The sequence below is a fragment of the Ornithodoros turicata genome, chromosome 3 (genome assembly GCF_037126465.1).
Source record: "Ornithodoros turicata isolate Travis chromosome 3, ASM3712646v1, whole genome shotgun sequence".
In the NCBI taxonomy this organism is placed as follows: domain Eukaryota; kingdom Metazoa; phylum Arthropoda; class Arachnida; order Ixodida; family Argasidae; genus Ornithodoros; species Ornithodoros turicata.
The window spans coordinates 9,491,175-9,516,131 of NC_088203.1; the positions used below are offsets into that span (position 1 = coordinate 9,491,175).

Here is a 24,957-nt window from a genome sequence, read left to right on the forward strand (position 1 = left end):
GCGCGCTATGCCTGATTGATGAATTGTATCGCCGCCATCTTGTTCGTGGTAATTCCTTCTGCGTGCGTGATGCACGGCCCACACTTTGACTCGATGTTGCCTCGGGGCTTGGCTTGGATTTCGATTAAGCCTCTACATCTAACGAAAGAACGTTAAAGAACGATCATATATGCAATTCGGTCGTGATTTTTCAGGTGGTTTCTGTTTGTGTTTCTTCGTGTGGGAGTGGGATGATTTCGAAAGTCACGTGATGTTGGGTGAGGGAAAAATGATTTCTGCAATTTCTGCAGGTGTGGCATGAAGGACCCTGAGGGCTAAAGACTCGGTGGATATTCTTGTTTTGCTTTTTTTTTCTCCTAATTAACGCGAGCTGGATGACCTAAAGGTTATTAGTCTAAAATTATTTCCAAGGCTTCGTTTTTTTGCCTTACACTGTACGCATTTGTCTTGGGGAAAACAGTGCAGAACATGGGAGCGGACAAAACTAACCGATAAAATTCAATGGATTAAATTGCACGAGGCTAAGGTTTTTTCTGTCGGTATGGATCACACGCTACCTTTTGATGATTTCTCTCATCTTTTTAGATTACGCGGTTACCCAGTTTATACTACATACAATACAACACCTTGTTTTTTTTGTTTTTTTTTTGTCGTACACTTCCATGTTTTTCATGAACCTTGTGTGTATATGTGTCCTTTCTTTTTCTTTTCTTTCTTTTTCTTTTTTTCGACACGAAGCCGGCTGACAAAATATACTTCCTATGACGGCACAAAAGCTGCATCATTTTCCAATCATTTTCATATCAAGACTTTTATTTTTTTAAACCCCATTTTTCTTAAACTGCCCTTCCAACAACGGCTATCCAATCGTCAAAGTATGCTCATCAATGCTAGCGCGGTTTCGTCGCTATGTATTATCCTCCTAGTCGCGATATAAACAACCAGCCTGTGTGATTACCAACGAAAGCGGTCACGCAAGTTATGCATCACCAGAAGGGAAAAAGAGGGGATCTGTTTAATTCCTGCTACGACATTGCATCATGTCCAAAGTTTGCTGCAGGTTCCAAGCTGTTCCTCCCAGTCGCCGTCATCATCAATGGCATGATAGGCAGACAAGGTCCCATATCCCTTTACCATTCCCCAAATAGATGCCTATTGTAGTGCTTCATTAAGGCCCCCGAGATCCCAAGCCTTGTGCCTATGCCAATTGTGACGCCTAAGAATATACCCCGAAATGTCACCCTTGCACCTGCCTATATTCTCGCTATCTAAGAGATCGTCGTTGTGATGAATAACACGCTTTATCTAACGATTTGACTGGTTTCGCTAGGTCGAACCTTCGAGAACTATATTTTAACGTTGAGGTTACGTTGTCTATTGTCTCTGTTGTATATTTTTGTCTCCAAATTCGTATTTAATACGAAGCTTTATTCTTGACACGACAAAAAGAGTGAAAAGCTGGAAAATTTAAGAGATAGAAATTGGATTCTGGAGTTATTTTAAACGCGCGATCACGACTTCCGGGTTCTATACGCTGTGCTGCCAAGATTTCGTTCTAGAAACCTGATACGAAAAAGAAGGGACGTGTCACTTCGACATAACTATGCGTGGAAACACTTCAACCGCCCACAAGCTTCAAAATAAGAAAGCAGGACGCATGAATGTAAACATGTATGCGAAAGAACCAACATCGCACTTGCTGTTGTAACACCATCCGCCCACAGACTGCATGCGCATATAACCGCCCTATATAAAGTCCCCAGCTGCAGATATAAACAGCCAGCAGCGCATACGCAGACGCGTGCCAGCTCTTCATAAAACTAAGGCGCTTTTTCATTCCGCGCAGAGGCGAAAAAGCGCAAATTATGACGCTCACTGCGGTCGTTGGTCTTTTATTATTGTATCCCCACCCCGGCCCAAAAATCGTGACAGACGACATTAATCCAGCCGTTAATTCCGTTTCTTCTGCTCGTGCGCAGACGACACTTTTTTCCCCTCTTTATTTATTCCCCTCTCTTTTTCCATTTACGCATCTTCCCTCGCCTCGCACTCGGCAGAACGAACAATCAGTCTGCTGAAATGAAATTATGCAAATCCACACTCGAAACAGAATAAAATGAATCGATGATGAGAAAGGGCATCTATAGCAGACGAAAAAGCGGAGCAGGTCAGAGTGACGACAGCGCCGCCGCTCCGTTTGTTTTCATTGGCTCGTCCACGAGCGCGCGTCGTGACGTCGGTTTCTCTCGCCCTATAGAGTGATGGCAATCGTACTCGGGCCGATTATTGCTGTATTGAGCTCAAAATGGCGTCAGACGTCAGTCGCGCGGCGGCGCCGAATTCAGAGTCGCCTATGGTGAAGAAAATTCACGAGGACGCAAAGGATAACAACGACAAGACCAAGTTGACCGTGGATTATGGCTACCGAGTGTTTCGTGAGTACTGTCAGCAGAAGGGCATCGAGAACGTGGACCACATACCGACAAGGGAGATTGCGCGTCTGCTACAAACATTTTACGAAGACGCTCGAACTCGAGAAGGCGTGCCGTTCAGTGCAAACTCGCTGGTGGTGATACGGTACGCGATAAACAGGTACTACCGCGCTCCGCACATCAACAGGAATATCGACATTGTTCGTGATCCGGCGTTTCATCTCGCCAACAAAACTTTCAAAGCCATCGTACGCCGGTTGCATCAGGAAGAGAAAAACAGGGTCCCTGGACAACATAGAGTGCGGCCCAATATTTATTCGGCGGACCACAAGAGATTGAGGCAGTATTTTCTGCTCAATCTCAACACCCCTAGGGGTCTCTTGCAGAAAGTATGGTTTGATTTGTCCGCTCATATGGGCTATCGAAGTCTGGACAAGATTCAGGAGTTGGGAAAAGATGCCTTCAAAGTTGTGCCTTCTTGGGTTGATAAGCGACGTGCGATATATCAGGTAAGAGATAAGAGACGTGATATTGGTGACGGGGGATGATGAGTGCGCGTCTTACTATATCGAGAGTGCGTCTTTTGGTGTCGGTTCGTACAAACGAGATTTTTCTTCGAGTCCGTCGCTGGCTTCTGTTCGATGTTTGCTGCTCTCTGCGGAAGCGATAACGAATAAGCGTTATCAAGTTTGTTATTTCATTTTTAAATTAATCGTCGAATACATTTATCAAGAAGATGAGTCATCTTTCACGTTCCAGTTATTGCAGTCGCGCTTATCGGAAAGTTGTTACGAAGCACACGAACTTTCGGCATCTGGCGACCATCTTGGATGACGATGGCGCCCCCTAGTTTGAAGGGCCACGTGCCGCACGCGTGCAGCGTCACGTTCGGCCGTCTATGTGGGTGTTTTCTTTCAATTTCAGGTGCGATTTAAAACCGTGACTCATTTCGAGGGGAAGGTAGTGGGTTTGGGCAGGAGTGTTTTGAATGTCGGGGGGCCTCCTGTGTCTGGCTGATTGAGGTGGAGACAAACAACATAAATGGTATATAAATATGCTTATAGGACTTTTACTGCGGGCAATGTCTCGTTTTTTATCCTAAAGCGAGCGTGTGAAACTGTTCATTACTTGAGGCAATCGATTAATTTATTTAATGTGTGCCGTTTAATCTGCCTGATTTCTTACGGAGGCGCATTCAAGGCCACATGAAATGCGCTGTACACCAGTCATCAATGACTCATGCGTGAATTGAAAATAGTTGCAGTGTTAGTGTACTGGCGGAGTACGGTGTGCATACAAACTAAATACATCGAAAAAAGAATACGTTTGTAAAGCAGAAAGACTTTGCCAGAGGGCTATACTTCGTTTCCGGAAATTATACTGCGGCCAGTTTTCGGTCTCTGTTTCGAGCGTGATAATGGCAGTTCGCTTGTAATGACCGGAATAATGCTGCTCCCAAAAATGACTCTCACGTTTCAATGTATCAAAATCCGAACGCGCGAAAACCCCGATAACTGAGATTTCTTTTCATAATCCAACAAATTACGGTGAGCCCCTTGGCTACAACTATTTTTAGAATGTCAATTCTAGTACCAGCGACTCCTTTTTGAGATTGGATTCCTCTATGAGCGACGCGTAGATGCCATATGCGCAGTGTCGTAGCTTTTTGAGATGTACAAGAAAGACAATCGACGTCCGCACTTTCTGTTTCGACGACGCATGCGTGAATTACCGAACGTTGGCTGGCCTCACCATGGTGTTCGGTCGAGATAGAGGTGATTGAGGAGGAGGTGGTGATGGTGAAAAGGCTGGCCGTTGTCGGCCTTCACAGAGGGGAGGTGATTGAAACTGCTTTGTGGAGCCGTAAAATCGGCAGGTTTGTCGCGAACAAGTGGCTCAATTACAAGTTAGAAAAAAATAAATAAAAATAAAAAAGAAAGAACCGGAAGCTGTACGGGAAGTGACAACACGGTAATGGAAGCGAGGGGCTATAAAATTGAATTGTGTTTCACCAGCTATACGAATTTAGTCGAAATATTTCGTAACAAGGCGCATGACGTTTTTTAGGTCTGGGTCCGGAACACACACACACACACACACACACACACATATATATATATATATATATATATATATATATATAGATATATATTTATTTTTTTTATTTTTTCATCACAAGTAAGATATGGTAATGGGTACATAACGGACTGATGAGGCCTGAAACAACTTGACTCTCGGAAGTCAACAATTAAACATCCACCTTTTCTAACGCGTGCATAGTGCGAAGTACGAACTGTGCAGTAAGTAGTTAGTTAGTTAGTAAATAGTAGTTAGTAAATAGTTAGGTAGTATAGGCTCTGTTTCGAGTCGAAACCGATTTCTATACCACCAGACTAAGTTTTCGGTCGGTTAATCCCGATTTCTTCCCATAAGATTTCTTCCCATATCAGTGTGTTTTAGTACATCGTACGCTATTGACTTTGCGTACGTAAGGGACTGCGTTGGTGGTTCTGCGCACGCGCAAGACATAAACAGAGCTTTGCGCATTGCGCAGAGCCACGTACAACGCTATTCCTTGCGTACGCAAAGGCGACACCGTACGATATACTAAAGCTCACTATTGTTTTGTAAACGTACACTTAAAATGCACTAAATGGATGAAACTAGAAACCTGACGTAGTTTGTGATGTACACTCGAGGTTCACTACAAAGCCTTCCGTATGATTCACAATGTTTTTAAAGGTTTCCCCTTTGCCATGTCGCAAAGAACGCACATTCCTTTTATCTATGCACGCTCCACAAAGACATTGCGTCACGTGAACCAGTGATTCATGTATTTTTATCTCGCGAATTTGGAGAAAACGTTTAGATGTAGTCTATCTTGTGAGGGTCAATTATCATCATCATAATTATCATAATTATCATAGTCATAATGATAATAATGTTTTATTGGTGCCCAAGAACGGTCGTGACGACCCTAAGGTTGGCGCACACAAATACCATACAAATGCACTACAAATAGACACAATATACATAAAAATACAGTAATATGCACTAACAACAAGACACGATCTACGCGGTCACACACACAAAAACATAAGAGACTGTACATGAAGAAAAGAAAAAAAAAATACATGACTTGAATTGAAAATGAGAAAAGAACACACGCACATTGTAATGTGAGAAACACATGCAATCGCACTACAACAAAAGGGAAATTACCTGAAAAAATCAAAGAAAAGAAATCGTGTGCTGGCCTTCCCAACCAACATCAGCCAAGATTTATTTAAAAAAAAACAAAAAAAAAATAATCTCTGCACCAATGAAAACAATCGAATCTTGCAATGAAAAAATGGCTAGGAAGCGAGCGAGCTGGTGAAGATGATGCATAATGTAAAAACCCCGAGACTAGGGAACACGAAGGGGTGTCTGTGTCTGTGTTGTGTCTGTCCCTTCGTGTTCCCTAGTCTCGGGGTTTTTACATTATGAATCGAATCTTGCCAGTAGTCGTGTATCGTCGCCGCCAATATTTTCTCCCAAATCCCTAATTAATTAAACTCATTAGTTGAGACTAATTAACTATACCTTTTCAAAAAATTGAAAGGGTTCCTATGGGTTGGTAAATACAGGACGAAGATGTTTCCAACGAGGTACGTTTTTCTGTGGCCGGTTCTTTTCAGTCAGCGAAGCCCGCGGAATACAAAGAACACCACGAGACGAAGCAACCCTGCAATTGCGCGCCGCGGGCGCGTTGTCACGTGATCGGAGCGCGGGGTGCATGTCGCTCGTAGGAACCCCATCGCCGTCGTCACTTTTCATTTCATTTCATTTCATTTCATTTCATTTCATTAGTTTTACCAATATCACCGTTGCGGGGTGATGAGCCGTTACTACCCTTTACAATAGAATTCCTATAGCTTTCTTTTAGAGAGATATTGGTTACATAACTGGCTCGCACCAGCTCCCGTGGCATAGTGGTTAGGATCATCGCTTTCCACGGCGAGACTGGGAAGCGATATGGGTTCGAATCCTGTCACCGGCTGTGCGGTCTGAGGTTTTCCCTGGGTTTTCCGAAGAGTTTCCAGGCGAATGTCGGCATGGTTTCCCCGTGAAGTCGGCCAAGTACGCATACTAACCCCCCTGTCCCCCACTCCTTCCTGCTGTCCTCTCTCCATCTGTCCACGTCTGTACGCCGCTCATAGCCACAGTTGCTTCGCGGCGCTAACACAGAATTGAAAACAAAAAAAATGCTTCGTGATTTTACAATTTCTTACGCACCTGTCTTTTTCTATGTCACACAGTTTGCATTTTACCCTCATAATGTTTCAGTCTTAATCGGTCCGCTTTAGTTTAAACGCTCGGTATTCTCTTTCGTACTGTCTGGGTGCATTATGGCCTAAGTTGGTAATGCGCCATAAAACTACCAGTCCATCACCATCAATATCATTACCATCATCGTTGTCGCGTAGATGTTTTTATGTTCTTGTATGCTTTCTTACTGACGACGAGGAATGCCAACAACATTCAGTTGGGTTCGTTGCCGTTGAGCACTCAGTCTTTCTCTCTCTCTCTCTCTCTTTTTTTTTAAAGGCTTGGTGCATGTAAGGTGGAACACTCGAGCTGTATGCATAACGAAAGATTCGTGAATCGCGCTTGCAGTAACAGAAAAAAGAGCGTCAGAGTGCAAGAGCAATTGCTCCATTGCAGAATGGAACTTCCAAAGCACCAGACAAGCAGCATCTTATTATTTTTAAGATTCTCCATGCATTGCACCATCGTATAATCCATGTGGGCCGTCCTGTACCCATGTCTGGTACAGGAGTCGGATCAGCGGTGGATCTCCTGTAAGGCAGGCTGGTATCTAATGACGGTGTAGCGCTTTGCGCCACAGATGTAGTTTCGTGAATACATATACAGTCATTTTTATCAGCATAGGTATAGCAAATTACCTCGTGACGATCACCTTGGACATCATTCACCATCACGTCATGCAGAGCTCACCGTTGTCGGCCTTACAGAGGTGGGCAAAGTCACGACTAACGCTCTGGGGGAAGCTGCGTCCCGGGCCGACTTCTAAGGGAACTGTGCCGTCATGTGTCTGATAGTGTCAGAGGAAAAACCCCCAAGACAGCACAGCCGGCACCGGGATTTGAACCCGGGTACCTCCCAGTCTCGACGTGACATGGCCCGCACGCTAACCACTCCGCCAAGCGAGCTGGTGATGTTGAGTGATGGGGCCTATGATGTGACGCGGTTTTGAATTTGACGTTCAATGATATGGGTTATGATGTTGACGTGATGGGTTGTGAGTAATATTCCCACTATGATATGCGATGTTGAATGAATGCCTGGAAGAGTGCCGACCTACGGTTTCAAAGCCACAGAGCATATATATATATAGAACGGTCCAGTGGTGCCAGTTCTGAAGGCCTTCTCTTTGTCGAGCAACACTATATAGAAGTCGTACATTTTAACCCTCTCCCAAGATATGACTCGGAGGATCCGAGCCAAGTTAATGGCGTTTCCCGAAAGGAGCACCCGCTTATATTTGCGGGCAATCTCGGTGCAGGCTCCTAATCCTTTCACGAACGAAAGGAAAGAAAGGGTGAAGTTTATTTTCGGGATATTCTCTAAGAATGTTGAGGAATACTAAACCCTCGGCCTCATGAGTTCTCCCCCCCCCTCTAAAAAAAAAAGAGAGCTAGAGTAATTGTGTTAGTCTAAAGTTACTGTTAGTTTTGTTGTCTAAAATTCTCCTGCTTGCGGTCTACATGCATGCGCTGTCAGTCATTACTCCCTTTCGGCACTATACATACAGGGTGTTTGTTCCAACGTGTCCAGAAATCTTATTTAGAGCGAGCGATAAAAGAGGGACGAGCGCTACTTTTCAGCTACTTGACTAAGAAACAGGCGCTACTAGTGAAGCAGTACCTGTTTCTTACTCAAGTAGCAGAAAAATACCACTTGTTTTTTCTTTTATCGCTCGCATTAAATATAAGTTCTGGACACGTTAGAGCAAACACCCTGTGTATGCGTGGAAGCATTATGTGAAGCATAGAGACTATTTGTAGTGCTGATCAGTAAATTGCATGGCCAGACAGGGGACCAAAATGGGGAGTAATTGCAATTTAAGAGACTATAAATAAGGAGCGTCTTTTCCGGGTTAAACGCTTTTCTCAGATTCGGGGGGGGGGGTAAAATCGGGCGTTTTTTTTTTAAATATCTAATTCGGGGAGAAATAATTGTGCCATCGGGTGTTTTTTGTTTCTCCTCTTGCCTATTAAGTCCTTTCCTAATCTCTCTCTCTTTTTTGTTGTTGTTGTTGTTGTTGCTGTTGTTGTTGTTTCTGCGGGATCGTGACCTTCCAACGGTGATCCCCGAAGGCATAGACAGTGTTGGCACACATGGGTGTATATTGCTGAGAACGTAAGTGACCCATTCTTACATGTGTTACGCGTGGCGACCTTTGTTCGTCTTCAGTGGAAACGTCACTTGAGGATTTCATAATGACTGGAATTCGGGAAGAAATCTGGTTTAACCCGAATTGGTCGGAGGTCAGTTCGGGTGGGGGGGTGGGGGGGAATAGCCGGGCGGAATCGTGTTTAACCCGAAAAAGTCCCCTTTTTCTTTCTTTTCGGAATAGCAAGCCGGCTCTTTGCCTGGCTAACCTTTCCTTTCTTTTTTTCTTAATAAACATATCCCCCCCCCCCCCGAAAAAGTCACTCCCTATACTATAAACTAGAGATAGGACGAAGAGGAGGACGAATCCGAATTCAAGGAAGGCGGAATCCACGAATCTCGAATCGTTCGAATCCTTTCTTAAAAAAGAGCTTAAGAAGTCGGGCGGGGGGGGGGGGGGGGGGGGGGAGAGAAAAATCACGCTTCTACCGAAAAATGTTCCGACGCAAAATTCGATATCTTTGTTTAACGAAAATCAAATTAAATAATAGTTCACCTTCCTAGATAATGGTTCCTAAATAATGGGCCACTTTAATGGAGGTGTATAGGTTCGAGTCCCACGCTGCTGTGGTGCACTTTTTGTTTTCCTAATCACCTGCCATTCTTTAATCAGTAGCCGTTAAAGGAAGTGACCCGCCGTATAGAATGGCAAGTAAACGCGGTCTCTCCGCATGCAAGGGCATTTCTGGGAGCTTGATTGATTAGTGTCCTATGCGCGCTCTCCTATTTGATTTCAAGACAGGTGGCGCGCGTTTGGTCAGCTATACTGCAAGTGGCTACTATGCGGTATACGAAGCTAGTGACTGATACGCTTTTGTTTGAGGAGATGCATATGGAACAGGAAGTGGAGAACGGTAATAGCGAAAACATGGGAGCACATACGGCGACTGTATCATATGCTGTACGCATGCAGCCACCTGTTGTTGGAACTGTACGCGGATTAACCGAAATTCGCAGCCTGCGTAACCTGGTTTTGTTTTGTTTTTTTGAAAGTAACCTAACCTATAACGTAATATTAAGGTTATATACCTCGGGTCAGTGAACTTTAGGTCTCGAAACTTGAGATTCAAAACCGTATTGGAATATATATTCCGTTTGGGAAGGACATCGCTTAGGTTCGAAATTCCAATGAAGAATTCCGTACTCGATTCCTAATTCGGATAGAATATATATATCTATTCCCTTCGGTATTCGAAAAATTCGTATATTCGCAGGACCCTAATTGCATAATCTAAACTAGATTGTATATACATACACTCTAAGAAAAAAAAGGAGTACTTTTACTCCTTTTGGGGAGTAATTGCATTGCCACAAAAAAATAGTCCCTTTCGGGAGTAAATGAATGTCACAGAGTGAAGACCGCATTTCACGCGCTGTTGTAAGAGCCCCAGGTACATAACTGGTGCGCATGCATGAAAATACTTTGAAGCAAACCGTCAACCGTGATATATCGAGTGATATAAAATCTTGCGCCATACTAGGGCACAATTTGCAAAGAAAGATGCGCTAACTGTTTCTTACTCTGTGTGGCTGGAAAATTGCTACGTTGTCTGAGTTATACGGCCCTATGTCGTTCAAGTTGACCAAGGGCACATATTTACGTAGACTGTTGCATTCAGGAGACCATTCGCGAAGTTCAGTGAGAATTTGCAGTCCTGGGGAGTAAATGTCGGGACTAAATGTTGGGTTAGGGGACTAAAATGGGGAGTAATTGCAGACTAGGGGAGTAGAAACTGCAATTACTCCCCATTTTACTCCTTTTTTTTTCTTAGAGTGTAGCCTTTGCGTCTTTTCTTTTTCGTTTCCATAAAACATGCATCCATCCTTTTCGTAGGTGAGATAGTTTGCAAACTTAGAATGTGAAAAACACACACACACAAGAGAGATTCGGTTCATAAAAGGAATGTCGCGCTATCCTGCAGTAGACGGGAGGGGGGGGGGGTATTTCACAATTTCATTGGCATCACTCTATTAATCTCCCATGCACGATAACTAGAGGGGGAGGGGGATAACTATGTGTTTATTACAAAAAAAGAAAAGAAAGGAGGATAAACAAGAATGTCAACCCACCGTGACATATTTACTGCAAGCCAACGTACGGGCCCACGTGATCAGATGTCCCTTATTGTCCGGGTTAGATGACCAAGCCAGTGGAGGAGTCAGTTGTGCTTATAGGAAACCTTATAAGTGTAACATCGTAACGCCGTCATGTATTATTTTGTGGTTTCCGCGCCGATACCAATACATACATTTTGTGGTTAGAACCAAAATTCGCTGCTTCGGCTTCCATTTCCCCGACTCCATATAGGTGCAAATACAATTTTTCCCCGTAGGTAGCTTTCCTGCTTGATGACAATACACACGCTATAGCCAATAAGGCAGAAGCAGCTGTTGCTGTCTCCCCTTCATATATACGCTTTCTTGAATGCTCGCCGGGGTGGGAGACGAAGCAGTGAGTGCCTGGCTCTTCGTTAGAGTTAGGGTTAGAAAAGAAAAATATGGATATGGTGGCTCCTAGAAAACACAGGACTACTCCAAAGTCCTTGAAAATAAAAATTAGTACGTCTAATAAGTTACAGGCGTTTGTAATGTCCACAAGGAATGTCATTAAAGCAGCTGTGCACGATGTCCAAGATCCCTCGGCCATTCTCCGAGGAGCTTCACGAAGTCCAGAGGACTGTGGTCCAGTCTTTCCAAGGCGGCACTAAGGTCATTACGTTGGACACTGTATCTGGACCAATTAATTAATATGTGTTGAGTGTTCTCCACATCAGCACGCGTGAGGCAGTTCTGCGAGTTTACCTTTCCCGTCCTCGACAATAGGGCACGGCTGAAAGGGACGTCTAGTTGAAGGCGGTGCACCATGCTCTTCGTCCTTATAGGGCGAGGGCAGTACTACTTTTGGAACGTGATGTGGGCGAGCATTGCGCTTGTCCCATCCTATACAGTTTGCAATGCAATACACATCGCTAGGACTGCATTGCCCTCCGCAGGGACTTTCCCATGTTTGGATTGTTCGCGTGGTATGGCAACCACGACCTACTAGATTATAACGACCATGTCACAATCAGAAAACCCTATGAGGAGCCTGTCCGCACGATCCGCCAGGGGCGCTACTGATCGGCACAACACGATTGGACGATGGAAATTTGAATTCTGAACGCGCAGAAGCGTGTGTACGACTACCGTAGCAGACGACAGCGATAGCCCCTATGAAAACGCGTAAATGATGATGATAATCAACCTCAGAATGAAACATCTGTGGAACGTCCACCGCTTGTACAGAACTACTAAGGTAAGCTGAAGTACAAAGTATTGTAGAAGTTGAGGAAGCGATAACTGGGACGATCAGAAGCGCCACCGCTACCTTCCAAAAATGCGGCGCATAGAAGGAGTGCGCCTGACATGGTCGTTATAATCTAGTAGGTCGTGATGGCAACAAGCAAACTCCCTTAGGGAGTGTTATCTGGTATAAAGGAGTGTAAGGTAGAGTTCTGTGCAAAGGGTACATGTACTTCCTGCCTGTACCTGTGCCTGCATGGACCTGTACATGTACAAGGGTAGTCCTCCATAGGTATAGTTTTGCTGCTTGTGTTCTGCTCCTGGAAATATTTTTCCTAATCTTACCTGGGTTTGTTTTGTGATAGCTTTTCTGCTCCATTTGTTGCCCAGTGCCTATATAGTTTACTACACCTACGATACAAATACAATACTTTCTAAATTTTTTTTTAACCTGCCTGTCTAAAATCGGCATTAGACTAAAACAGCAAAACTGAGTACTATTTTTGAAATGTGACATGAGCAAGAATTGCGCATGTCCCATCCTATACGGTACACAAATATTGAATAGGAAACAGCGTTCGGTGGTGGTGATGATGGCGATGAAACTGCTTGCCAAAGTCGGATTGGGGATTGTGCGTCTCAAGCCGACTTCGAATAGCGTTCGAAAACGTCAGGAGAGATGGAGAAAACCTTATCGCATAAAGGACAAATCACGACCTTACTTTCGGCGGCCGTAGCTATAGAGACAAGCCGTCAACAGCCGCATGAGCAGCCACTCGTAGCCACATAAAGCCTGCGTTTGCAGACGACAGACGTTGCAGACGTTGCAAACGTTGCAGACGACATCGCGACTTGACCTGCATATGTCCACGTATAGCAAAGGAGGGAGAGGAGGTGTTCTAGGTGGCGTTGGTACTGGACTGTCCTTCAGCTTTCAACATACCCAATTTTCTCATCTAATTAATCAACAATACGAAAAATAAATACTCTGTATGTACGCTGACTGAATCGGAAGCCATGCGTGGTAACTGCGCATTGCGCCCTAGGTGCACGTTGTCACATTAGACAGTTTCGTGTAGTTTCCGCATACGGATGACAGCGCACTGTGGGACATCGGTTATACAGTGCAAGCTGTTTTCACGTGAATGTTGGAAGTTAGCTATGTTAAATCGTGCGCATATGTGTTACGCTGTTAAGGATCTGCTTCATGGTGTCAGTAATCATGTCTTACTTTGCATTTAAACTACCAAGCACTCACTGTTGCCTAGCGACGCGTCTGTTTAATGACTGCAGGCCACGGTTGCGGACTGTGCACGTAAACCTCATGCTGTCTGCCTTTTTGTCGCATCTGCCGCTCCATTTATTTTTCTTTCTACGCTAGCTATCCCCGTCAGCTGTAACTGCACAAAGCGCGCGACGGGACTGTTCTCAGCAAATGTAAATTTGAAATTATCAAAATGATCGTTTCGAAAGATAAACGAGAAGCTACAGACCAATCCATAACCGCAGTGACGAAGCAGACGACAGTGAGCTTAGCAGACGACATCGTTTGTGCTGTCATCTGTTAAGCCCTCAGATCCAGTTTCGGAACATCGCCTCCGATTATACGTACTTCTCACACTTCTCACACCTCCTGGTGAATACACACCCAGTGACTCAACGTTATGGGCAATGAATCAAACCAGTTAGCCTTCAACAAACCAACATAATTAGTGCGGCGCAGCATGATCCCAGATATCTTGCGCCAGAAAATTCCAAATCAAGCTCAAACCTCCTGGTGAATGGTAGCAGCTACTCCTTTTTTTTCCCCTAGCTATGACGTCATTACTCATGGTGAAGTCCACATTCCCTCTCTTTCTTATGCTCACGGCACGCGAAGTTGACCGGTCATGTTTCTGCCATCTCCCCCCCCCCCCCCTCTGTTTGTACCTCTCTACTCATAAGTTTCCAGACCTTTTTATTCCTAGCCCATGAGGGCTTTCTAATCTTGATATTACTATCGTTATATTATATACCACCAATCAGGAGAAACTCTCTCCGTTTCAGATTCATTCAATTTCCTCGATCTTTTTACCCGATCGTTCACTGACGTTGTAATGAAGGCCTTGTTTACAACAGGAAAAACGAGAGGACAAAGCAGATGCCGGGAGGCATGTGTAGCTCTCTCTCTCTCTCTCATATGCCAACACTTTTCCCGTGCAGCTTTTGCTCGTATACATCGCAAAGCAAGTGTCCCAGATTCTTTTTCAGACCCGCAATCGATACAGTGTGTACATACATGGCTTTTCAAAAAGCAGGTACAGCCGGATTGTCATCGTGGTCACGTACGCATAATGCGTCTGCTATAGTTTCTCTTTTGTATGAATGTGTATGTGTGTTTCTGCGTAGCGCAGTCTGACATTTCGTGCAGCAGACGAACGCACGTGATTTGTGTGGTTCTTGGGTGACGTTAATTGCCATGTGCGAATCTTTGAGTCCGCTAGGATCTGATAACGTTATATCCGAAGATATTGGGTTTAAAAATAAACCGGGTTTCACCTCCGAATCAGAAGCAGCGGTAAAAACAGGCTGGTCAGAACGAAGAGGATGACCAGAAAAAGGTATTGCAAAACGCGTTTTCACGGTCGCAGCCGGGGGTTATTGCTCTACCAATTTGAATTTGTATTATCAGTAATTACCTAGGCTTATGAATTTATACGACTTATGGACTGTATGAATTGTGCAAGCATAATCAATCAGTCGTAAAATAAGTCGAAGTGAATACAAGAACATATATCACCGTATCACCTGCACTATTAAACTTATTAATCCGGGACGAAGCTTGTCGTACTTGCACCACTGCGTTTCTCCGAAGACATATCGCAACGGGAAAATCGAACATTTTCCAGAGTGTATAGTAATTTTGAAACAGGATGCACACGGTCATCTGGTTTTCTGGCGTTTTAAGGTACCTATCCATGCATCGTAACTCACCAGAAGGGCTGAAGTCTGCCCTTTGCCTTCGTCTTGCCGTTAGAGTCGAGAAGTTTCGCAAGTCACTCTAACTGCATTTTTAAAAAAAAAATTCATTATTCATCTTATTTCTTCACTAAGCTCTAACGGTTTTTGAGGGACTTTACAAGCTGTTTTCGCAGAAACCCTGCAGTTTGTACAACGAAGTTTCTTTTTTGTATTTAAAGTCGGAACAAGTCGGGCACCAGTGGTAACGCTGTTCAGAATTCGGACTTTTTTTTTTTTTCGAGTGAATTGGCTAATCATTTAGTAATAACCGTATCTTGTCATTTTGCCTGTAACTCAGTTTACGAGTCTGTAACCCTGGGTTTATCGTGTGAGAGCGAAGAATTTGCTCAACGTTGTCTCAGACCATGACTTTATGGAGAAATGCCCGTGGGTCTGCCTCACGGGTTCAGTTCTGGAGCTTATAGTCGCACATAGTCTTCGAATTGTCGGAGATACTTCGATATTGAGCTCAACCCCCAACCTAGACTGTAAAGTCGCGTGGTATTACACAAAAGCGTGTCTTTACGTACGAGCGCACGAAAGCACTATTAATAATATCGTTCCGTTAACGACGAACAGACGCGCAGAGGAAAGCTTGGAAAACGGACACAAACTGTTAACCCATTTGAACTCATTACTATGCCGCAACTTCTTCGACTACAGAATAAAGATCACGAAAAACTCTACCTAAAAAAGGGGAAAGTATACGGTGCCGAGCAAAAAAAAAAAAAAGAATAAAAAACTCTGAAACGGGATCGCTCCGGCAAACTTCCGCTTTGCTTTTCTGACCACAATTGAAATCGGCCAGCGAGAGAAAAAAAAAAAAAAAAAAAAAGGAGAAAGAAACAAATAACGGTTGGAATCAGGTTGAAACGGCCCAACCGCGGAGGGTATATACACATTTTGGATCACCGTCTATAATGCACTGTGTTTGACCTGAAAAAATGCTGGCGATAACGTGCAATTATGAACTAGGTCGGTATAAGTAGGCATATAAAGCGGAAAAAAAGGGGGGGTTGACCTCGAATGGCGCTCCTCTCGCTTTTTCGTGAAGGGGATGATTTACCTCTTTGCCGTGCGCCTCGCGTCATTGCTCAATAGTATCACGTGGCCCGAGATAAGTGTGGTGAATTTGCATCACACAGCCGTTTTCCTGATTAGATAACCGAAGATGTGGTACATAAAAAGAGAAAAAGAAGAAGAAGCGAAAGTTGGTAGTACTTTGGTGAAAGTGCTCCCTTCTGAACACTCTCCCTTCAAATTTCCGCCTTTTTGGTGTAATTCGTGTACCGTATTTTTTCCGGTGTATTTATAACGCGCGCGTTATACAGTAAAAAAAGTGTTCTGAAAAGGTCCTGCGCGTTATCTAACGGTGCGCGTTATGCATGGAAATATTTTCCTGCAGAGTTCCTTTTCAGGTCGGCGACGACGTACAAATTCTAGCCTTTTTCCAGAGTGCGCTGTGGCTTTCTCCCATATCTGTTAGGGTCAGTTGACAAAACCGGCGAAAGGACACTGAACTCTATAAAAGGTTAATGATGCTGCTTAAGGGTGCTATTCAGCAGTCAATAATCTTGAATTTATTTCCGAAGAATGGCGTGATTGAGAAGGGACGCGAAACGGAAATGTTTTGTAAAAACCTGTACATCACACCCTGTGATGTACAGGTTTTTACAAATGTTCCAATAAATGAAATGAAATGAGATGAAAATGAAAGCAAAGAGGAGACCGAAGTATACTATGACAGCGACGCTGTTGCATCGGAGTTTAACGGATTTGACTAAATGTGTTTCAAATATAGCGTATGCATATATGATACACCCGCTTTGGTTTATTGTGCATACTGGTGGCAGTACAGAAGCTTGTAGCACCATTGCGGTGCGCGTTATACATCGAACTTTTTTTTTTCAAATTCGGCCCGTTTTAGGGGTGCGCGTTATACACCGGAAAATACGGTATTTATTTTAAATCTAAGCGAAAGCTTCCAGTTTCGCTTTCGTGACGCGAGAAATTCGGCTGTGCGCAGCGCCTTCTCGCGAAGGCTTTGTGAAACGTAAGTGCATGCTAGGTCTGTCGTGCTGCGTATCTCGCAAAGATTTAGTAACGGCGGGGACGCGGACTTGTCTCGTAATGGCCCGTAATGGCATCCCAGGTGATAAATGTTTGCAGTTACAAGTGGTTTATGAAACAATTCCTACTTGAAACCACTTTGTATACGTAAATGGTTTAAAGTGGAAGTTGTTTCGTAAACGATTTGGAATTGCGGATATTTTTTCACCTGGGATGACATGCCGATTGCCACAACAAGGAGGAACCGGACCTAGACTTCAAAATACTCTTTTTCTTACTTCACACCGTACTTCTTGTCTGTACACGTAATGTTCGATGCTTCAAAGATGTTAAAACAATACATAACAAATCTCCCCAGTAAACCAGAAATATCCTAGGTACGTCCCACAAAGGTCGCACACGTCGCACATATCCACCACGTCTATGCGATGTTACCTGTACGTCCACAATGTGACTTCGAAAAGTGTCTTACTTTGTATATCCCTGGGACATCTGGTAGATGTAAAAAGAATAGAGCAATCGCGCGTTATTTTTCGGAGACATCTACGACACGTGACCGTTAGTGGCATGACGTAAGCAAACGGGGAAAATTTTGGGGTTTATTACGTTATTTACCAAGTAATCACACTATAGGCGGTAGCTTGAGTTAAAAACACGATAGCTGCTAGGATGGGGTGTCAGGAACGTTCGCAGGTATAAGCTGACATGGTTTGCAGACTCACAAATTAACTGTAAAGACGTTGTCACCGTTGCAAATGTGATACGCCACGCTACACTTGACGGACGTACTCCAACAGTTTGTATTTCAGTATATGCTCGCTCTGGTATCTCTTGAAATCCGCGTACGCGGTGGAGGGGCCAAAAAGGGAGCACATTTGTTAACCTGTGGTCTGCATTGATCTTGGATTGTGGCCGAAAGGTCACAGTGCACCCCTCCACAAGCGGGGTGTGCTACCAAAGGTAGATGCCTTTTTGTTTAATTACTGTGTGCAGCATCTTGCTACAGCAATCAATCAATCAATCAACTATCAATTTGAAATTGATTCAACGCAAAAATAGCATAAATTTTAAAATATCCCCTGAACATCCAAATATCCAAAATAGATGTCTATGCGACGGTTCTGGGATGTGAAAACAGTAGGAATTTGGCAGTCGCATGGATGTACTTTCTACGTAAACGGGCTCTCTGTGAAGCTCCCATGGATATCCTAACATCCAATTTGCGATATCGCCAGGATGTACCTGGGATATATATGGTTTACTGGGTCCGTTGTTTTCTAAAGCGTCAGCTCCAAAAAGGGGTAATACGACTTGATCGTCTTATTCATTATTGGGCATCAGTACCGCATCACAGGCCGTCATTCAACATCAACTTCAGCATGACATCGCATCAAAGCCCATCGCTCAACAACACATCATTCTTCATGAGGTGGTGATGGTGAATGATGTCCATGATGGTATTTATGAGTGAATTTGCTGGTCTGTGATTTGCACAGCGATTCAAGTATTTCATCTGATCTTTCTGCGAGCGAACTGTGGGATGTTCTCTCTTGCATAATGCTTACACGCGATGTGACGTCGCTATAATATGCTTGTCCGTCCGTGGCTTTATAGGGTCACGTGATCGCCACACTGTTTGCGGTACTCTGAAATTATGTAGCCACAGTGAAAAAGAAAATAATAATAATAAAAAGAGACGAAGCAATTTCAACAAAAATGTAATGGCATTTCAAAAGAGTTTCGTCAAAAATTTACCGCCCAAAGACGCATGCCGTCATTTGTTATTTTTATTACTTGCTAAGTACTAAACTGGTATATAAACTTCTGTTACGGGAATTTCAAAATAGTATTCTTCCGTCTCTGTGTGTCTCTGGATCTCAAGCTTTTCCTATCGGGGTTAGAATCGAAACTAAATATTTCTTTCCTTTCCTTTTTTTTTAAAAAACGCATCATGCATCTTATGTTACATATCACACAACAAATACCTTACGTTGTCTTTTTCTGAAGTCCAGTTTCGTTTTCGAGTGTGCGGACGTCATGTAGTCGTCACGTAGACGTCATGACGTCAGTTCTGACCTCTGACGTAACATCCGGTCTCGCGCATTACGTGGCGACCATAACAAGAAAGAAAAACACGTTCCTGATACCGCATGGTTCCTGAGCACATGCAAAATACTTAACTGACACCTAGCATGATTTTGTACTTTATGGAGTAAACGCAAGAGAGTGTAACAGTGACGTCATAGCTGGTATATATATCAAACTTTTCTTTCTGTCATCTACCGTGCAGACCTCTCCCTGTTTACAAACCAATGACGTCAGATGGTACAACAGCGCCGACAACTCGGTAGACTGGAACTACTATATAAACCAATAAGTCACAAACAACAACTTTATTACAAGATGATGAATGGGGAGTTTCATCGCCAGGGGGCGATACTCTACCCCATTGCTGGTGGTGATGCGGGGAATGAAATAATGAGCCCCTTCACAATAAGGATCCAAGTCCTATGGCACCTAGAAAGGTGAAGAGAGCTTTGAGGGTACAGCGTTGGTGGGCTGGATTGGGCCAGGGACCAAGCAATTTTGTGTGAGAGAGAGGGGGGGCGAGAGTCTAGTCACAAGAAAGCCACGTTTAAATATGGCTTCTCATATTGTAAGATTTTTATGTATAATTCCTTACATATTATTGTTGTATGCCCTATCGTTTCGCAAGTCCTTTCTAAAGATGGCTACCGGGCTCTTCCAATCCTCAGGAGCATGAAGGGCACGAGTTTCTCTCGGAGTGCACGTGATGTCTCTATACAACCATGAAGAAGACCGAGAGACACGGACACAAAAGGGGGACAACACACGTATGTTCTCAGAACCAATACCAACCAATACCAATGTGTTGTCTTCCGTGTCCGTGTCTCTCGGTCTCCTTCATGGATCTATACCAGCCAGCCTGCACCCTTTCCCTTGTTTCTAGCAAGCGCGACCTAAGTCGCAATAACAGACCACATTCTGCCCAGGATTACGACATTGACTTTCAGACGATGCAACACTTGCGGTGAAGCCTCCTTTTCTTTCCGCGGTGGACTGGGAACGCGAATGAAGACACGAAATCGACAAAAAAAAAAAAAAAAACGTGACCTCATTTGTGTGTACCATTAGTACAAAGAAGCCACCCGTGACCTTCGTGAAGGAATACGGCTCTGTGAAACGGCGATGCTCTCCATCCGCGTTGTTTCTGCTTCGATATACCTACCAACGTCGTTACGTCACGATGACGTTTCTTCGGTAGAGGTCGGAATCTGTTACGAATTTTTTGGTAATCACTAATCAATTAGTTATTAATACAGTCAAACTCCTTTACAACGAAACTCAGGGTACAGCAAAAAAAAAAAAAAATTCGCAGTAAAGGTATTTTCGTTAAAAAGGATGTCCATTATTGGACCTATAGGGCTCCAGCGGTATCGCAAAAAAAATTTGCTGTAGTGGTATTTTCGTTAAAAAGGTGTTCGCTATAAAGGAGTTTGACTGTATAGTAATCTGTTAAGGCGCAACTTTTGGCAAGGGTGATTAATACTTTCCCGCTGCCAGTTACGACGAAATTTCCGCATAATTAATCCGTTTTTTTCCGACGCATCGTTGTAACCGGAATAATCCGCCGTCTTTCTCGTCTTCCGCAAACATCTGGCACATATAGTACATTATAGGAGGACAGGGCGAGTGGAAAAGGCGACCTCGATGTTTATTCCGTTTTTCTGATTCTCCGAATGACTTTCACCACTACCACCTCCTTTGCGGTCTAATGACACATTATTAAAGGGGGGAGAGGAGAGGGGGGAACAGTTTGTGCATTGGCAAAGCGGTTTTACCGCCACTGTTGATTGCACGCATTGATGACCCACTTTGAACGCTTATAAGGATAGGCTTTCTTCTGGCGTTGAATAAAAGCCGATATTGACTATCGTATTGGCCAATCTGGTTTTATAGTGCGCGTTTTGTAGACCATGACGTGTTCCGAGTCGGTCAACCAACTCCTTGGGGGGGTTTTACTCCGGAGAAAGGGTTGTACGTGCCCCGTTGAATGTTACGTGCTTCGCGTGAAATAAGCCATTTTTCTTTCTTCACGTTTTTCTTTTTATTTTTTATTTTATTTTTTATCAGACGAGAGTTTGGGATGCGTATATCACTCGCGAGAATGCGGAGATGAAGTATATAGGCAGGCAGAAAACAATAAGTCAATAAATGCCTATTTATTTTCTCGACTAAAATGCATACTGCAGAAGTTGAACGTGCTAGGAAAATCTAGTCGCACGGGACTAATATGTAAAAAATCAAAGAAATGAACTCATCGGTACAAGTCTATGGTCTATAGGGCAGTCTTGGGAAGTACGTTAGTTACGAGTAATCACTTATACTGACCAGTAATTGTATTGTAAGTAATAACTCTTTCTCATCAGGGAGCAGTTTTGATAGTGCGTACGAGTCGGCGGCAGGTATTGCGAACAAAGATGCGACAGGTTTCTCAAATTAAACAGCCAAACAGGAAATTCAAAAGTAGCTTAAACTATATAGTTGCTGTCTAATTAGTGACTTCGGAATTCCCTGTTTATCTATATAATTTCAATCAATCAATCAATCAATCATCAGCTCATGATGACGAAATCAAGCAGACAAGGACACAGAAAAAAAAAAAAAGACAGGACAACTGCAGACTCAACTGAAGTTTAATCATGTAGAGAACAGCTTCTTAAATACAAGCGTCATTTACTTCTTTCGTCATCACGCTGGTACTGACTACTCCTGATTGGTCCCATAGACGACCCTCTGTTTACAAGCATGTGACGTCACAAGAAGACTGGTTCGAGGTTATATTTCGCTGTGGTGAGCAAGAAGCGGGAAAAACGCGTCGGCTGATAGTGCTCACCAGCATGCTTTCCGCGGCATCGTTACGTAATCAGTGACGTAGGGGCGCAGGTCGTATATTGATCAATCATCAGTAATCAGTCAATAATCTTTGCTCACTGCCTGTCGCCGACTGGTATGCACCATGAAAATTTCTCCCTGAGAAAACAACTTTATTTTGTGATTATTATTACGGAGTTTCATCGCCGGGGGCGATGCTCTGTGCTCCATTGCTGGTGCTACTGTGATGAGAAAGAGGTAGTACAATACAATTACTGATAAGTAAAAGTGATTACATGTAACTAAGTTGCTCCAAAAGACTGGTCAAGGAAGCCTGGATACTTGCGCACGCAAGGTGAGGGGGTGAGGAGAACCGCTACGACGTCCGCCACCGTGACGTACTAGAACGACGTGCAGTAAAAGTGTCTATACATGGTCCTGGTACACGTCTCCTGACGTCGAGGACAGTCGTGGAGGACGGACTGGGTATTGCCTGGCCCCGATCACTTTCTCGCGCCGAATCAGTCATAACATGAGGAGTGCACGTAAGAAAAGTGTCTTATTCTGAGCCCATTGTTTTCAGACGAACGAGGACGGGACATCCGTGTGTATCATGACGGAAAGGCCCGGCGATCCCTTGTGTCCCGTGCGGAACTTCGAAGCCTACGCCGCTAGGCTCAACCCGGCCTGCAGGGCCCTCTTCCAAAGACCCAAGGACCAGGTACGGATAGGACCCTCAAATATAATTATAGTAAGCCATGGGATGTCAAAGACGAAGGCGTCAACTGAGTATGGTGTTTGTTAATGCATGGTGCTATACAGGATGTCCCAACATGACTGCACCTTTCGGCATTGGGCCGCCTGTACATCCCAGATCGCTTCGACTGAGAGTGTCACGGGGAGTGGTGTATCGTTGACAGTGCAGTAGAACCAGCTAGGGGCGGATCCAGGCCCTCTGTTTGGGGGAGGGGGGGTTGCTTTATTGAAACGCGTAGTGGGGGAGGGGAGAGAGGGAAATCCAATGTATAAACTGGCGTTTGGGGAGGGGCAATCCCCGGAGGCCCCCTGGATCTGCCACTGAGTAGGACGGTGTTGCAGCGACTAGTATGGTAACATTTACGTCTGTCAGGTGGCGAGTCAAGACCTTGTGTGGTACTTCAACGCGCCGCTGGGCAAGACCCTCCTCTCCAAGATGATGGCGACCATCTCCAAATGCGCGGGCCTCAGCCGAGTCTATAGCAACGCCAGAGCGTGGGCCATCGCTAGTGCCCAAAGCACGGCCAAAGACTTGGCCGTCCTTCCTGAACCAAACAGGTACCCTATTCGGAAGCCACGTGCTACTCAATATATGACAATACTTTTTTTTTCGTTGCGTGCTTTGTCGCAGGATGCAAAACGGCACCAGTGAAACGTGGCTACAGAACGGGTTGCTTCTGAGTCAAAAGCTGGGCCACAGCGGGACGGATGCGGGACATCAATTGCAGACGACGGGTCTCCACCACTTCATGTCTGGTCTGCCAGCTGCAACGGCACTGGGCACGGAACTGCGGGCCGACTGCGGGCCGATCGCCGTCACCGGTGGAGCCACCGGCACGTGTCTCAACTGCGGAGCGGTCAGTGTTATATGTTGTCGCGGATATGGCGAAGAAAATAATGGGATCTTATTTGAGTTACAGACGTGAGCCTCATTCCAGGCACATGCACTCCTGCACTTGCAGCTGCGGAGCTTGCACGCATTTATAGCGAATTCGGGTGGTCATTTCGTAGCAAAACGAGCGAGCGCTCGGAAATTGCTAGGTCGGCGACCGAGCTGGATCACGTGACCGTTGCCACCCGAACATGATTGCTAGGAATCTAGCAGTTTTAGGTACTTGGATCACGCTAGGGGCGTCGCGGTCGCAACTCTTCGAGTTCTGTCGTCTGCTAAACCGCGTGATTTCAACATGCGGGCCAATGAGGGCACTCGCCACCGTTGCATTGGGGATGTGACGACACCGGATACAGTTGAGCAATCTGCTGAAAGCGCCATGCGAACATGCGAGATTTGCTTCATTTTGACCAAGCGAACATGACTGCTCGAGATCTGGCAAAAAAAGTTGCTCCGAAATGACCACCCGAATTCGCCATTAGAATGGCAGTATTCTGTCCCCCCCCCCTTTTTTTGTCAGGGTTACCCGTCACGGTTACAATGTCCCGTCAGTCAATGTATACATCGCGCAAAGCGCATTTTTTTGCCAAGTTCTTGTGGAGCATTCCTTCTGTTCTATGTCCTTCATCGGCTATACAGTCGAGCCCGTCTATAATGATATTGACGGAGACGCGAAATCAAATCCTTATACCGAAGTATCGTATACTATGCGAGCGTTCGCGCACTTGCTATTCCTGAACACGTGAATGGATTTGCAGCCATACGCTTGTAGTGGAATGCCACTGAACATCCGAGCTTGATGTATGGAGGACCATATACATATTTAATCTAACTCTCAATTGACCTAACTTCATGTTGCATTCCACTTAGGCTTGTCCAACGGCAAGATAACCCACGTCGAGGCCACTTAGGATCGATGATAGCGTAAATTGCATGTGTCTTTCCTTTGAAAGACGTTGAAAAACTTCCGCGCGAAAGGGCAAAGCGGAGTGGGATCAACCCGCGAAACTTCTCACGCGCTCTGCGGGGTTGTCGTTATAGCAAGGGTCGTAATATCGAGGCTGTCGTTATAACGAGGATCGTAATACCGGGGTTGTCGTTATAACGGGGATCGTAATATCCGGGTAGTCTGTATAATGAGGACCGTAATATCGGGGTTGTCGTTATAAT

General features: G+C 44.6%; 1 protein-coding gene across 1 annotated transcript in view; it reads left to right on the forward strand.

Annotated features, from left to right (window-relative positions):
* The first annotated feature begins 2,271 nt into the window (after positions 1-2,271).
* LOC135388014 (uncharacterized) overlaps positions 2,272-24,957 on the forward strand; it is a 30,835-nt gene continuing 8,149 nt past the window's right edge. The window contains exons 1-4 of the mRNA XM_064617286.1: positions 2,272-2,941; positions 22,723-22,860; positions 23,269-23,453; positions 23,527-23,752. Coding sequence (XP_064473356.1) covers positions 2,306-2,941; positions 22,723-22,860; positions 23,269-23,453; positions 23,527-23,752 — 1,185 coding nt within the window. The 5' untranslated portion in view covers positions 2,272-2,305. The remainder of the gene's footprint in view (positions 2,942-22,722; positions 22,861-23,268; positions 23,454-23,526; positions 23,753-24,957) is intronic.